This window comes from Protopterus annectens, chromosome 7.part1, assembly GCF_019279795.1.
Source record: "Protopterus annectens isolate FY-2018-M chromosome 7.part1, PAN1.0, whole genome shotgun sequence".
NCBI lineage: Eukaryota > Metazoa > Chordata > Ceratodontiformes > Protopteridae > Protopterus > Protopterus annectens.
The window spans coordinates 383,689,874-383,704,308 of NC_056740.1; the positions used below are offsets into that span (position 1 = coordinate 383,689,874).

Genomic DNA, 14,435 nt, shown 5'->3' on the forward strand with positions numbered 1-14,435 from the left:
ACACATGCAACTGCTTTAGGTGCCAGGTATCAGAAAAGCATCCAACACAGCTGGCAAGCAGCAAGGCTGCAGACGGGCCTGCATATGCTGGGATCAAGGGGCGCAACCGTAAGTGCTGGTGTGACAGTATGCAAAGAAAACAAAGAACAAACAGGCTGCTCCCTGGGTAATATTAACAACTTAAAAGTGCTAAAACAGTACTATCTGAAGCAATTACTACAGATAAATGTAAACCAGTTTAAATACTGAAACAAACCATACCCACTTCTTGTTCAGTCCATGAACAATAAAAATACAATGCTTTTATGTATCTAGTTTAAGGAATTATGATAATCATACAATTTTTTCTAATTTTTTTTTTTTTTTGCATTAGTGCACCTCTTCCTCTCAGACTGAGATATGTTGTGACGTTTGCATAAATTAATTAAAACAGTACCCAGGCTGTAAACAAAAATATGACACTTGGGGTACAAAGTCTTAACATTCCACTGTAGTGCCTAAACAGGAGGTTCTACTGTATTTCAGAGACACAACAAGCAGCAGTTGCAGCAGGCAGAGTATAAATCACTGTACTAACAAAATAATGTTTACTGTACACACAACAAACTATTACTCTACATAACTTATATTCCATGACATAAATAAAGTTACCTGACAAATTATTCCATATATTGCCGGCTGACATGTTTCTATTCCAGTTTTTTTTTTAAATCACTTATAGAATACCAGATCCCTACTTGTCTACATAACACCAGCTTTGTGCTGCTTCTCTGTATTCTAATATACATCTATCGATCCAGTGTCAGATATAGCTGGACCAGACACTATTAATGACTAGATGTAACACAGTCTAAAACCGTATCTTACATCTCAGTATTTTTAGATAACTAAAGTCAGTTAAATGGTACTTCTTGGGATATACACATATTCACTTTCATCAGTCCCTACACACACACACACACACACACACACACACACACACACACACACACACACACACACACACCATCTCTAAAATGTCACGTTTGTGGTCATTACTGTTTCCTGAAACAATCCATTCCCAATGCACCTACACAACTTTCCTACAGTCTCAAACAAATGTAGACAACTGAAAATGTGTAGCAACTGCAAGGTGCACATTTTGTAGTAGTATTTGGAATGACATCAGTGGCTTGTGTGCTCTGAAAGATTGAAACCTCAAAATAATGTTTTACTTTTCCTCCTTAACAGCATACACGCAGACTTTTCAAGAGCTTTCTCTTCTACTCAGACACGTGTAAGAAATCCTAGGCCAAGGCTGCTTGGGATCTGAATGGTTTCCAGTGCAACAGAAGATGGATTGAAGGGGAAAGTGACAGGGAAGATATGTTTGGCATCCATCAGCAGCTGTGGAGAGTCCTTTCTATCACGCAATCGTATCTGTAAGAAAATAAAAATAACATACTGTTAGAAACTGTTTATTAATTCTTGTTACTGTCTTGGTTGCTAACATAACTGTCAAAACAGCTCAACTATCCACTGGTTTATCAATACAATTGCTTGAAAATGAAGTAAGATTTACAGTAACAGAACAGAGTTAGATACCAGCACAAAGAATAATGACACTAATGGATGAGAAACCAAAAGCATACTATCACCCTTTTATTTATTAATTTTGGCATTCATTACACTCAAGCTAAAATCAAGAGATAAGAAATATATCCTTATGGAAAAAATGACAGTAAAAATATCAACAGTGTTAAAAATTAATACATGCATGTTGCAATAACGTTAATGCAAAAAAAAAAAATTGTGACTTCTCTTCTGTTTTACTTAAAACTGGTGTTTAACAACAGGAAACTATGCCAATAGTAGATGTATTTAAACACCATTCATGTATGGCATCTGTAGTCTTCTGTGTAATGCAACAGAAAGTATGCAGTTGTATAACCAAATTTTATAACGTAAGGAAACTGACAGCTGTGGATGCTGATATAATCAGATACCACATTAATTGTAAGTGCAAATGAATTACACCTCTTTTCTCCCTTCTACTCATATAAGGTAGAAGACACCATTGCAGTATGGATGCAGATATATATCCAAATTAAGTAATGCCTTTTGGCTTTTCCCAGTTAGGGGTTACCACAGCGGAACGCCGGTCCACTTATGATTGGCAGTAGATTTTTACGGTGCCGAGGTGCCAGCCTGACACCCAACCTTCAACGAAGGCACACCCATTCACGCACGCACCTACCTGCATGTCTTTAAATGTCACTCGACCATGGGGAGGACATGCAGACTCCACACAGAAGGTGCTCCAGCTGAGAATCAACCTCTTGCTGTGAGGCGACAACGCTAACCGCTGCACCACAGCAGCCTCAATATATATCCAAATTAAGCCATCCTAAATTCTTAATCATTTACTAATCTGTGTGCATCGACCAAAGAAAAAAATATTTAATGGTGTTGTTTAGATAAAATCTCCCCAATGGATATAAAAGTGTCCTTTTTCAGTGAGATACAGGAAACTGCTTTGTTAAGTGACTTGCTCAGAGTCACTCAGCAGTCTAATGGATGTGGAAGGAATCAAACATTGTACCTTTGACAGGAAGCAGTTTTTTAACAACTCAGAGCCTTAACCCTCTGTATTGTCATTTTTTCAGTGTTCATGGTGTAGTTACTAATGTGGGTGGTTTGTAAACAGAGGATATTACATTTAAGTACACCTGCCCTGAAAACATTAGCAGAATCAGGTATATTGCTATCTTGTTATAAATTAAATAACATTGTTTGCAGCAAAAGCAAAGCTCATTCAACAAAATAAAGACCTGTTTTCAGTTAGAAGCCCACTTTTAACTTTGCAGAACCTGATGAGCTTGATATATTAGTACTACTTTATGATCAGATCTCAAACTGCTCCCATCACAGCACTCTGAGGCACAATCAGTTCTCATCCAGACAGCCTGCTGCCCTACCAGACATCCAGTAGTACCCTAATGATGCACTACAAAAGTGATGTACAAGCTAGGGCACTGAACAGTGTAACACTGTTCAACATGTACTAGCTAAAGGGAAAGCTTTATCATGCTTGTGAAGAGTGGGGGTGCAGCTCCAGTATGCTGCAACACCCACAATAATGCAACACAATTTATACAAGACACCTGAGCTGTTTACTGATATTCACTGTTAACTGAATTGGAAACAAGGCTAAAACATAAGGGTAGCTACTACTAAAATATTTGTTTTCCAGTGAGAATTTGATTCTCGGACACTTTTAAATCAAACAGCTATATCACATGAGCATCAGACAGATATAATAAATGCACAAGTATGTAGTCTGAAAATTATACTTACTAACAAAGTATGGATTTATAAATCCCAATGGTTTACCAAACAAACCCATGCAAAATGTATTTGTCATTTTGTTCTGTCTGTGATCACCTCATTGTTATAACATACGCATGTTTTTTTTTCCTTTTTTTTTCACAATTTATCTCAAAGCAGCTGCATGGCTTTATCTTCAGAAGCTAGGAACACTATATTCTCCCAGTAAAACTTGCACAATTTGCACATATTGGTACAGGGGCAGCATAGGATCAGCTCATCTGCATGCTGGCATGCATGTGGGACCATGATTTTTCATAACCAGGAGAGATGAAGTAAGGGAGTGCAATGATGCAGCAAACCTTCCACAAAAAGTAAAGGAAGGGAGTACTGAAACCCAAAATCACCATTTCCAGTGCACTAACACTGGGGACTTGCCCTTCTTCACACAAGGGGTGCTTCCTTGGGGTAGTTCATTCCATTAATTCTACCACTAACATTAAAATAACAGATTTGCAGTTGGCCCTACAATGACAGGCAAGCCTATGTTCACTTTATGCAGCAAGTAATTTTAAGTCAGTTAGGGGATAATATAGTCATGAAATGCTAGGAATTCAGCTACATTACTGTTGGCAAATTACTGTATTGTTTTTATTGCAGTTCCACCATCTTGAAATTTAACAGATTACAATTCCAGTTCTTAAAAAAATTCCACTTGTACCCCATGAGGCCAGAGTCTAATGCAATTTTACTGATGGAGTTGATCCCACTGAGGCTACAGATCTTTTCCAGAAAATAGAGGAGGCAGTATTTAGACCACAAGAAACTTGCAGAACACTTCAGAAATGCAAACTATGTACCATGAATAACTGTTATACTGCAAATGTTTTTTTTTTTCAGTTTTTGAGGTGTATCAGATTTAAAACTGTAAGAAAATGAATAATTTAATACATCTGCTACTATATTATACATTTACACATGGCAACAGACATGTTTTATATATATATATATATATATATATATATATATATATATATATATATATATAAAAGATGCTATTGATAAGATCATTAGTGCTCGATATGGAAGGATGATTCATGGCTTAAATGTAGTGATATGACCAGACAGACATGACAACCATTTAGGTGTGTGGGAACTTAGTTTGGAAAAGTCATCTTTGCAAAAAGAAAAGGAAATAAAAGAATGGTATAATGAAATAATGAAAAAAACATGTAATAGATGGGTTACTTTAACAGATAGATGTACAACGAAAACTTTGATAGAAAGAGTCAGTAAAAAAGATCAGTGGCAGGAACTTTTCTCGAAGTTTCACATAAAGAAACTGAGGTTACAGAAAATATGAAGTACATTGCTACAGAAGAAAGGAAATGCTAACTTGAAATATTTACACATGTAACAGAGTAGTGGGTTTGAGAAAGGCATTATTACAAAGGGTGAAGTATGATGAAATACCACATTTTACTGAACACATTATCTGATACACAGTCATCAAGAGAAATGTGTATGAAACACACGGGAAGAAACTGATACTGTAAGCAATGAAGCAATGCAAGGCATTTGGAAAATCTAGGGGTATTTAATAACAGATGAGAGATGGATGAGATAATAGAAGAGATTGTTTCCCCATTTTGGATGAATGAATTGCATAAGGAATAAATAAGTAATAGAACAAAATCAGATATTCATTGCTACCCATTAAATTTTTTCGTGTTTCAAATATTAATGTTATTTTTAATTGCATTCATTTATGTTACAAGAAAAATGATAGACTGTATAAAAAAAAAAAAAAAAAAGAAGAAGAATGTTTCATAAAGTCACCACTGGACAACAAAGGATGAAATGTAGGGAATATACCTTTCAACTTCTTAACAAAGGAATTCTGGAAAAAGTCAATGTCCAAAATCAGGGACAGATTTTAAATACTGCTCTTACAAACTTAGAACGTCGGTAGAACAAGAGGCTTTGCATGAATGCATATTTTATGTAGGATGTGAAGTCTAAAACTCAAATATTTGTCATTATTTAATTACATCAATCTTCAATAATTTGCCAGAAATCAAGTTTTATGAGGAACAGTTCAAAAACATGAGGTAAAATTCTGGGCATTTTGCAAGATTCTGGACAACTGAGAGGTATGGTATGCAGATATGGAATAATTAAGTCTACTACATTGCTAGAATGAGCACAAAAAGAAGAAAGCTCTTACCATGAAAAGAACAGCAAAAGGAAATGGTCTTTGAAATCCAGCAGGAGGTGGTTTGCTTAGAGACAGCCAAACCTAATTTCCGGGAACGGAAAAAATCTAAAAGGTTGCTCATATTTCCTTACATCCTTAGTCTAATATAGGTAATATCTGTGCTGCCTATGTGGATCCAAAGTATGAAAAATATCTCTCACTTTTATTTTGTGGAGAAAAAGAAGGAAGATGAACAGCTTGATTCAACGGCAAATCATTAACTACCTTGGACATAAAACCAGGACTGGTACAAAGAAAAAAACTTTCTCTGTGAATAAAAAAAAGGTGGAACTGCCATGAGTGCCTGAAGTTCAGATAACCTCTTGGCAGATGTAAGGGTACTAACAAGACAGTTTCCAAGTACTGTCTGCAAAGAAGAAACTGCAGGCTCAAAAGGAGGTCGAGTCAACTTTTCAAGAACAAAATTAAGGTTCCAAGAAGGAGGAATATGCTTGCTTGGGGGCCTGATATCAAGGGATGCCTTTCAAAAATTGTTTAACTTCAAATCTAGAAGTAAGGGAGGGATTCAAAGGCAGACAAGCAGAAATGGCCAACAAATGAGCCTTAACAGATGAGTATGCCAGGCCACAATTGAGGCGCTCACACAAATAAGAAAGAACCATAGGAATACTCACAGAAAGAGGGTCCAAGTTATATTTACAACACCAACTAGAAAACCTCTTCCATGTAGCTACACAGGATTTTCTAGTAGTGGTTTTCCTGACTTCTGCAAAACCCAAAGTACATCCTTAGAAAAGTGTTCTCTAAAAGGAAAACAAAAGCATACCATCCAAACAGTAAACTGTAGGGTGAGTAAATAAGGGTGAATGAGACATCCTTTGTCCTGTGAGAGAAGATCCATCCTGTGACACAACTTATGATAATTGCCGCTGGTCAGATGAAATAGAAGGGTAAACCAGTGCCATCTGGGCCAAAAGGAAGTCACAAAAAAGATTTGTGCCTGTCCCACACAATCTTCTCTTAAGCATCAGGACAGATAGATTCAGAAGCCAGTTCCCTGAGAAAAAAGCTTCAACTGCTGTTTTTCTAAGTAGCCAGAAAGGGAAGACAGATGGCTGTGTAGGGTCTTCAGTACAAATGCTTGGCAAATCTCACACTAAGTATGGCCATGGGCAGCACTTAGGCAAAAAAGGCACTTCTTGTGTCTACCTTTATGGAGAATTTGCCTCTCATACTCACATTTTCTCTCCCTGGATGACATGTAAATTGCTCAGGATTAGGAGCTAATGTATTACTTATGTATCCTACGCCTTAGACGCAGGGCACATGTCTGATGTACAGCACCTGGAAGGAAGAGAAATATCTACACCTAATTCACAGACATTTAGCGAGGAGCCACATGCAAACAGCAAAACTGGTGCATGCTAACATATGCAAATGAGTGGAAATAAAAATATATATGTTGGATATGATTCATGGTGCATTCCATTATACTCCAAAAAAAAACAACTAAACATACTAAAATAGTTAAATAAACCACAGGACAAATCAAAAGAACTATAAATACAGATTCATTTTTTTCAATACGCATAAGTGTTTTCAACTCAGTGAGACTTCTTTAGGCTTGATGAAATCTTACTGAGCTGAAAGTGCTTATGTATACGGAGTACATTTAGTTTTTATAGTTGTTTTAATTTATGCAACATTAATACCCAGATTATACATCCTGCAGCAATCCTGAACAGAGTACTAACAACTGATGTCAAAGCAACAGAATAGGTCAAATTTGGTAAGTATGTATCAATGCATGTTATTGGCTAGTAATGCAAAATGCATGTCTTTTTCTGTGTTTTCCCTGCCTAGCCAGCGCAGGCACACAGACTATATCTGAACTTATGCATTCCAATCAATGCTCTCCACATAATTCAGAACTATATGGATTTGCATCATAAAAAATGCATTAGGGAAGGCTCCCCCTTGTGAATTCAGTCAGTGACCTAGCTGATGTTGGGTCCCCCTCTAGTTGATCGTTACTCAAACATTTCCAGCCATGCCCTTTTCAATGCATTTTGCAACTTGTTACATAGTATCTACTTAGCCACCAAGCAAAGCAACAAACTCGGACTATGATGGAATGGTTAGATAATGTGCATATACAGGACCAGGCATACTTGTTTTACATGGTTTCAGTTCTACTGCCATTCTCTAATATGACTCCCGCTACGTGTACTGGCCAATCATGTTACCCAACTATGTCTGACACTAACATCTGACTATTAGGTAGGGACCCATAATGAGATGCAGATTCTGACAGTTCACAGGATTAATGAATGAAGATAATAATAATATGTAATTAAAGATGAGGTGCTTATGATCCTGCACTGAGCAAGTACAATAGGACATCCCAGTCTGTCACTAAATATTATAAATATGGAGCTTTTCTCCCCAGATCTCCAGTGAAAATGGGCTTCTACCCAGTCAGACTTTCCTGGTAATCAAGTATCAATAAATAAATTCAATGTAGGGGGATTATTCCTGCACTCCAGAATCTGTGACATACACTACATACACCTGTCTGACTTGCAACTGTCTTGCCCTGAATGCTGCATAGTCCCAAAAGTGACATACAGCTATCACTGTAATGCAACAGGCAAGACATCCACTGTAGTACTTCTGATTCGTGAAACAGGCATAAATATCAGTTCTTCACTGGACTGCACTGCAAACATCTGCACCTTGTATATTAATCAATTTGTTTTACTGTGGGTGCACACTGGCCCTTTTCTGCCCTTTGCTTTTAAACTCACAGCCATTTATTCACAGTGCCTCATGAATGTGACAACCATTACTTTTCAGATGTAGGTGACAATATTCTTTCTGGAGGTCTAAATGAACTTTTTGCACCACCTCTTCAAAATTATATTCTGAACAATAAAGGTTCATAGGTACGTACAAGGCTAGCTGCCCTTCTGGGGCATTTTTAAACCTAGCAAATTTCCCTTTCAAGGCTTGAATTAACCTATCCCATTTGGTGTTAGATTGGCCTTACATACCCCATGGTCGGTAATTATTACATTACCCTTAGTAATACCATAGACAACTTGAGGGGACCCATGCATAAGACAAAGCCTTTAGGAGTTGCCTCTCTCCATTTGTAGTACAGTGGGCAGTCTTGGGGTAAGTTTTCTGTTTCTCATCCACAGATCCAAGTTGTGTTTGAATATGGACATGGATGAATTTTCTCTTATGTGGATTGGGAGTCTGTTTCAGAGAAGAAGTACACCGATCCCTTCAAACCTTTCTGTTGATGCTAATGAAGAGGTTTAGATCCCTAGACTGAGTATTTCTAATGCCATTTGGCTTGATGATATGTACTAAATTCTTAAGTACTGAGTCAGGGGATACCTTGTATGCCACACAAGGGTCACCGCTCAACAGTCTATAGGATACCAAGTATAGTGAAAGGGCTTAAGCCGGTCCACGTAAGACATATTGTTTAGGCACTGTATCCTTCTAGTAAGGTAGCTCTGTTGACATTCCTTTTGTTACATGCATCTGGTCAGATACATGCCAAAGGTGGCATTATACTCGACTGGCCAAATGAGGGCTGAGTAAAGGGGTCAATGACATACCTAAATCTAGACACAATCCTTTCCTTATCTGGAGAGTCTAGAAGGACATTCTCGCAACAATGGGCACATGATGGTCGGAAGTGAGGTCACTGTCCACATAAGTTCCGAAATCCCAAACCAGTGGGTCAACTCTTACAGGCGTAATGTCAATGTGGTAGTTATAAGTTCTGACTTAGTTTGCAGATGACTGTAAGCTAGGAAGAGTCACAGAATCTTTAAATGACTAGCCATATTGCAGGAAGGTTTGTCTCAAATATCTGGTGTCAAAATCATGGTCTGAAACTAAATGCCAAAAAATGCATTACTGTATCCATTAGGAAATTCTCTACCCCAGGGAACTACCACATTGACAATACACCAGTAGGAGATGACCCAGTTATTCAGGATTTAGGAACTTATGTGGACAGTGGCCTAATTTTTGACCAACATGTGTCTACTTGTTGTAAAAAAAGTCCTTCTGTATTGCACAGCTTATAAACAAAGGGACTGTGTCTAGATCTAGGGATGCTATTGTTCCTCTTTACTCAGTCCTCATTAGGCCATCATTAAATATAATGCCCCCTTTAGCATTTATCTGTCCAGACACATGCACCAACTAGAATGCCCAGACAGGTGCCTTTCTAAAACTTTTCGAGGCCTAACAAACAGTTCGACCCCTTTTCCATCTCCTTCTGTCCTACATGGACTGATTCAAAGCCCTGTCACTACGATCTGCATCCTACAGACTGCTAAGAGCTGACCTGTGTCCAGCATACAAGACCTCCTTTGACCCATTAGTGATGGATTTATTGCACATCAGTAAGTCAAATGTCATTAGAAATACTATGTCTAGGGATCTAAACCTCTTCTGCAACATCAACAGAATGGGTTTGGAGGGACAGGTATATTTTGCACAGGATACCGCTGCTATGGAACAGACTCCTTATCCACATAAAACAAAATTGATCCCTGCCCATTTTCAAGCGCAACTTAGAACTATGGATGGGAAACAAAAAAATTACAAAATAAATGTAAAATACGGCACCACGATTCTCTCAAACTTTATTTAATATAGCTAGTATAAAATACTTTCACCTACTAAGGCTTCTTCAGGCAAATGGCTCAAATAAAGAACAAGTGTACCTAAATACAAAAAAGGTTAATACCATGTGACATCAATAAAGCATTTAAAGAAACCATATGTTTAAAACTTATATACATTATAAACAGAGTTCTTATAAAAGTTCAAGATACTCATCATATTATTATCTGTATATTTCCACATACATACAGTGGATATAAAAAGTTTACACACCCCTGTTAAAATGCCAGGTTTTTGTGATATAAAAAAATGAGACCACAATAAATCATTTCAAAGCTTTTCCCACCTTTAATATGACCCATAACCTGTACAATTTAATTGAAAAACAAACAAATCTGTTAAGGGAAAAAATATAAAAAATAAAAAACATACAATAATCTGGTTGCATACGTGTGCACACCTTTAAATTAATACTTTGTTGAAGCACCTTTTGGTTTAATTACAGCATTCAGTCTTCTTGGGTAGGAATCAGCATGGCACATCTTGACTTGCCAATATTTGGCCACTCTTCCTTGCAAAAGCACTCTAAATCTGTCAGATTACGAGGGCCTCTCTTGTGCACAGCCCTCTTCAGGTCACCCCAAAGATTTTCTATTGGATTTAGGTCTGGGATCTAGCAGGGCCATTCCAAAATTAGAAGTTATGTACCTACCATAACGTTCCATGTTAGTTGTCTTCATCTCGCCTTCTTTCTTGCTGGATGGGTTCGGAGCCGATCCTCGGCTCCGACTCGGCCACTCTAAAAGCTCGAGAGCTAGTTCCACCGGCTCGAGGCTCCCCTATATCCCACAATGCTAGGCGGTAACTCCTCAGATCTCGTTTGAAAGCTAAGGCCAGCAATAAAATTCCATAAGGAACAAAGAAGAAACTCTTCTAGGTCTGTCCTGGCTAGGGGGAAGGAGGGTGGGATGCAAGAAAGAAGGCGAGAAGAAGACAACTAACATGGAACGTTATGGTAGGTACATAACTTCTAAATGTTAAGTTGTCAATCTCGCCTTCATTCTTGCTGGATGGGACCGCGTCCCTAGCACCTTGTCCCGGGTGGCCTATCGGAAACAGACTCTTGAGTACAGTGGAACCAAAGTTGGCTCGGTCTCTAGAGGCCAAATCCAACTTATAATGAGAAATGAAGGTATGGGGAGAAGCCCAAGTAGCTGCCGAACAAATCGAATCAATAGGCAGCCTGTCTTGGAAAGCTACAGAAGTGGCTAAAGCTCTAGTTGAATGAGCCCTGGGTTTGGATGGCAACCATTGATTGTCTTGTCTCATACACTAGGGTAATCAATGAAGTAAGCCATCTAGAGAGAGAGAGAGACTTTAGAGACTGGAAGGCCCATTTTACCTTCTGCATAAGAAACAAACAGTTGGTCAGATTTCCTGAATTGTTTGGTCCTGTCTAAATAATACCTAAGTTGGCGATGAACATCTAAACAGTGTAACTTTTGTTCTGACCTATTAGAATAATTTGGGAAGAAAACAGGAAGCTCAATGGTTTGATTCAAATTTGCCAAAGAAGCTACTTTGGGCAAAAAAGATGGGTTAGTACGCAAGGACACCCTGTCTTTATGAAATACCAGATAAGGGGGTCGACTACACAGAGCATGGAGTTCGGAGACTCTTCTAGCTGAGGTGACAGCTACTAAAAAGAGTGTCTTCCAAGAAAGTAACTTTATAGAACATGAAGCCGCAGGTTCAAAAGGGGGAAGAATTAATGATGCCAGAACCAAATTGAGATCCCATTGAGGGGGAGGATCTCTGATGGGTGGTTTGAGTAGAAAGACTCCCTTTAAAAAGGCCTTGCAGAGTCTGTGAGACATGATAGAGGACTCTGAGATTCCAACATGAAAGTTCGAAATTGCAGCCAATTGAACTCTAATGGTAGATGGGGATGAACCTGCATGGAAAAGTTCGGCTAGAAAGTCTAGAACTGTTTGAATAGAAGCAGTGAAAGGATCTATATTCTTTGACTGCGCCCAATAGGAAAAACATTTCCACTTGCTATGATAAATCTTCCGAGTGGAAGATTTATGAGAGGCAATCAAGATATCTCTAACTGAGTGAGATATCAAAGGAAGCCTGGCTAAGGTCGGAATTGGAGTAACCAAGCTGTGAGGTTCAGAGAGGGAAGGGAGTGATGCAACTGACCCGACTGATGGGTCAAGAGGTCTGGAACTGGGTCCAGATGCCAAGGTTGTTCCAACAGATAACGGTGTAGAAAGGGGAACCAAATTTGTCGAGGCCAGTAAGGGGCAATGAGGATCATAGAAGCTTTCAGAGCGATGGCTTTCTGTATCAGGAAGGGAGGAAAGGCATATAGAAGTCCCCGGGGCCAAACGTGCACTAGAGCGTCTCTGCTGGGATGGCCTGGTTGGGGAAAGAGGGTGAAAAAATCGTCGCACTTGCTGTTTTGGGGAGTAGCGAAAAGGTCGCAGCAAGGCCTGCCCCACTTTCGAAAAACTTTCTCCAACACTGAATTGTTCAGAGACCACTCGTGAGGCATGAGAATAGCTCTGCTCAATTTGTCCGCAATCACATTGGACTTCCCGGGGATGTGCGTTGCTAACAGAAATCGCTGAGAAGAAATCGCCCATTGCCATAGTCTGAGTGCCTCTCGACATAGGGGGTAAGACCTGGTTCCGCCTTGTTTGTTGATGTACCACACTACAGACATGTTGTCTGTTTGTATTGCTATAGTTCCCTTGGGAAGAGAGTCTTGTAGGGCTTGCAATGCTAGAAGCACTGCTCTCATCTCTAGGACGTTTATGTGCAAGTGGCACTCGAACGGTTGCCACATGCCCTGGACTGTCCTGCCCTGGAAATGCCCCCCCCACCCGATCAGGGAGGCGTCCGTTGTCACTGTAGCAACCGGAGGGGAAGGGACAAAAGGTCTCCCTAGGAGGAGCTGAGGAGATGTGATCCACCAAGAGAGATGACTCTTGCACGACTGAGTTATCCGAATAGGATGGGACATTGGAAGGCTTTGGTAAGACCATTGTGTGAAGAGCATCCATTGCAGAATCCTCATGTGGAAGCGAGCTAATGGTAGGAGAGGGATGGCCGCCGCCATAATCCCCAAGACTTTCAGGTCTGGCTTTGACTTTGTTGTTCTGCAAAAGAAGAAAGACCTGTTTGTGAATGTCTGCTATCCTCTGCTCTGTGAGTCTGGCTGACATCTTGACTGAGTCTAGATTTGCGCCTATGAAAGTAATAACACGACAAGGCGACAAGACAGACTTTTCGTAGTTTATTGAAATGCCTAATGCCTGACATGTGTGAAAGGTGTAGTCTCTGGCGAGGAGTAAAAGATGCTTGGTGGGGGCTGTAAGGAGCCAGTCGTCTAAATAAGGAAACACCTGGAATCCTTGACATCTCAGATGAGAGGCTACCACTGCCATGCATTTGGTAAACACTCGGGGGACTGTAGTGAGACCAAAGGGCAGGGCTCTGAATTGAAAATGACTGGTTCCCAGCCTGAAGCGGAGAAACCTCCTGGAGCGTCGATTCATCTTGATGTGATAGTACGCGTCCTGGCGATCTATAGAGCACATCCAGCTGTCCCGTTCCATAAGAGGAAGAATGGACTGCAGCGTGACCATCCGGAACTTTGTTTTCTTGATAAACTTGTTCAAGTTGCTGAGATCCAAAATGGGTCTCCAGTCCCCTGTTTTCTTTGGAACCAAAAAGAATTTGGAGTAGGTTCCGGATCCTACTTGGTCTGCTGGCACTGGTTGAATAGCTCTTTTTGCGTGCAGCTTTGAAATTTCTAATGCTGCTTGCTCCCTTTGACTGGGTGGAACGTCTGGAAGGGATTTTTTGTACAGCTTTGGAATGAAAAGGAAAGGGATTCTGTAGCCTTCGGAAATAATAGACTGTACCCACTTGTCTTGAGTTAAAGATAGCCAGGCTTTTGGGTACAGTGACAACCTTCCCCCGACTGCCTCCAAAGGTGGACAGTCGGGCAACACCTCAGGGATGCTGAAAAGGCTTGTCAGAAAAGGATTCTCGAATGCCCTGATTCTGCGGGCCCCCTCTGCCTCTGGGACGGCATCTACCATTGTTGTTCCCCCCTCTGCCTCTAGAGGGGAATCGACTCTGTGCGTCAGGCAAGTCTCCTTGAGATTGTTTATGGAACCACATCTTTCCCCCCTTCAGACCTTTGGGGTAAGGTCTAGAAGGAGTAGAAAAACGGACTCCGATG

General features: G+C 39.9%; 1 protein-coding gene across 14 annotated transcripts in view; it reads right to left on the reverse strand.

The window, feature by feature from the left end:
• Positions 1 to 241: 241 nt before the first annotated feature.
• MYO5A (myosin VA) overlaps positions 242 to 14,435 on the reverse strand; it is a 4,204,798-nt gene continuing 4,190,604 nt past the window's right edge. For all 14 annotated transcript variants that reach the window (XM_044078829.1, XM_044078834.1, XM_044078828.1 and 11 more), the window contains one exon: positions 242 to 1,419. In XM_044078829.1, coding sequence (XP_043934764.1) covers positions 1,267 to 1,419 — 153 coding nt within the window. In that variant the 3' untranslated portion in view covers positions 242 to 1,266. The remainder of the gene's footprint in view (positions 1,420 to 14,435) is intronic.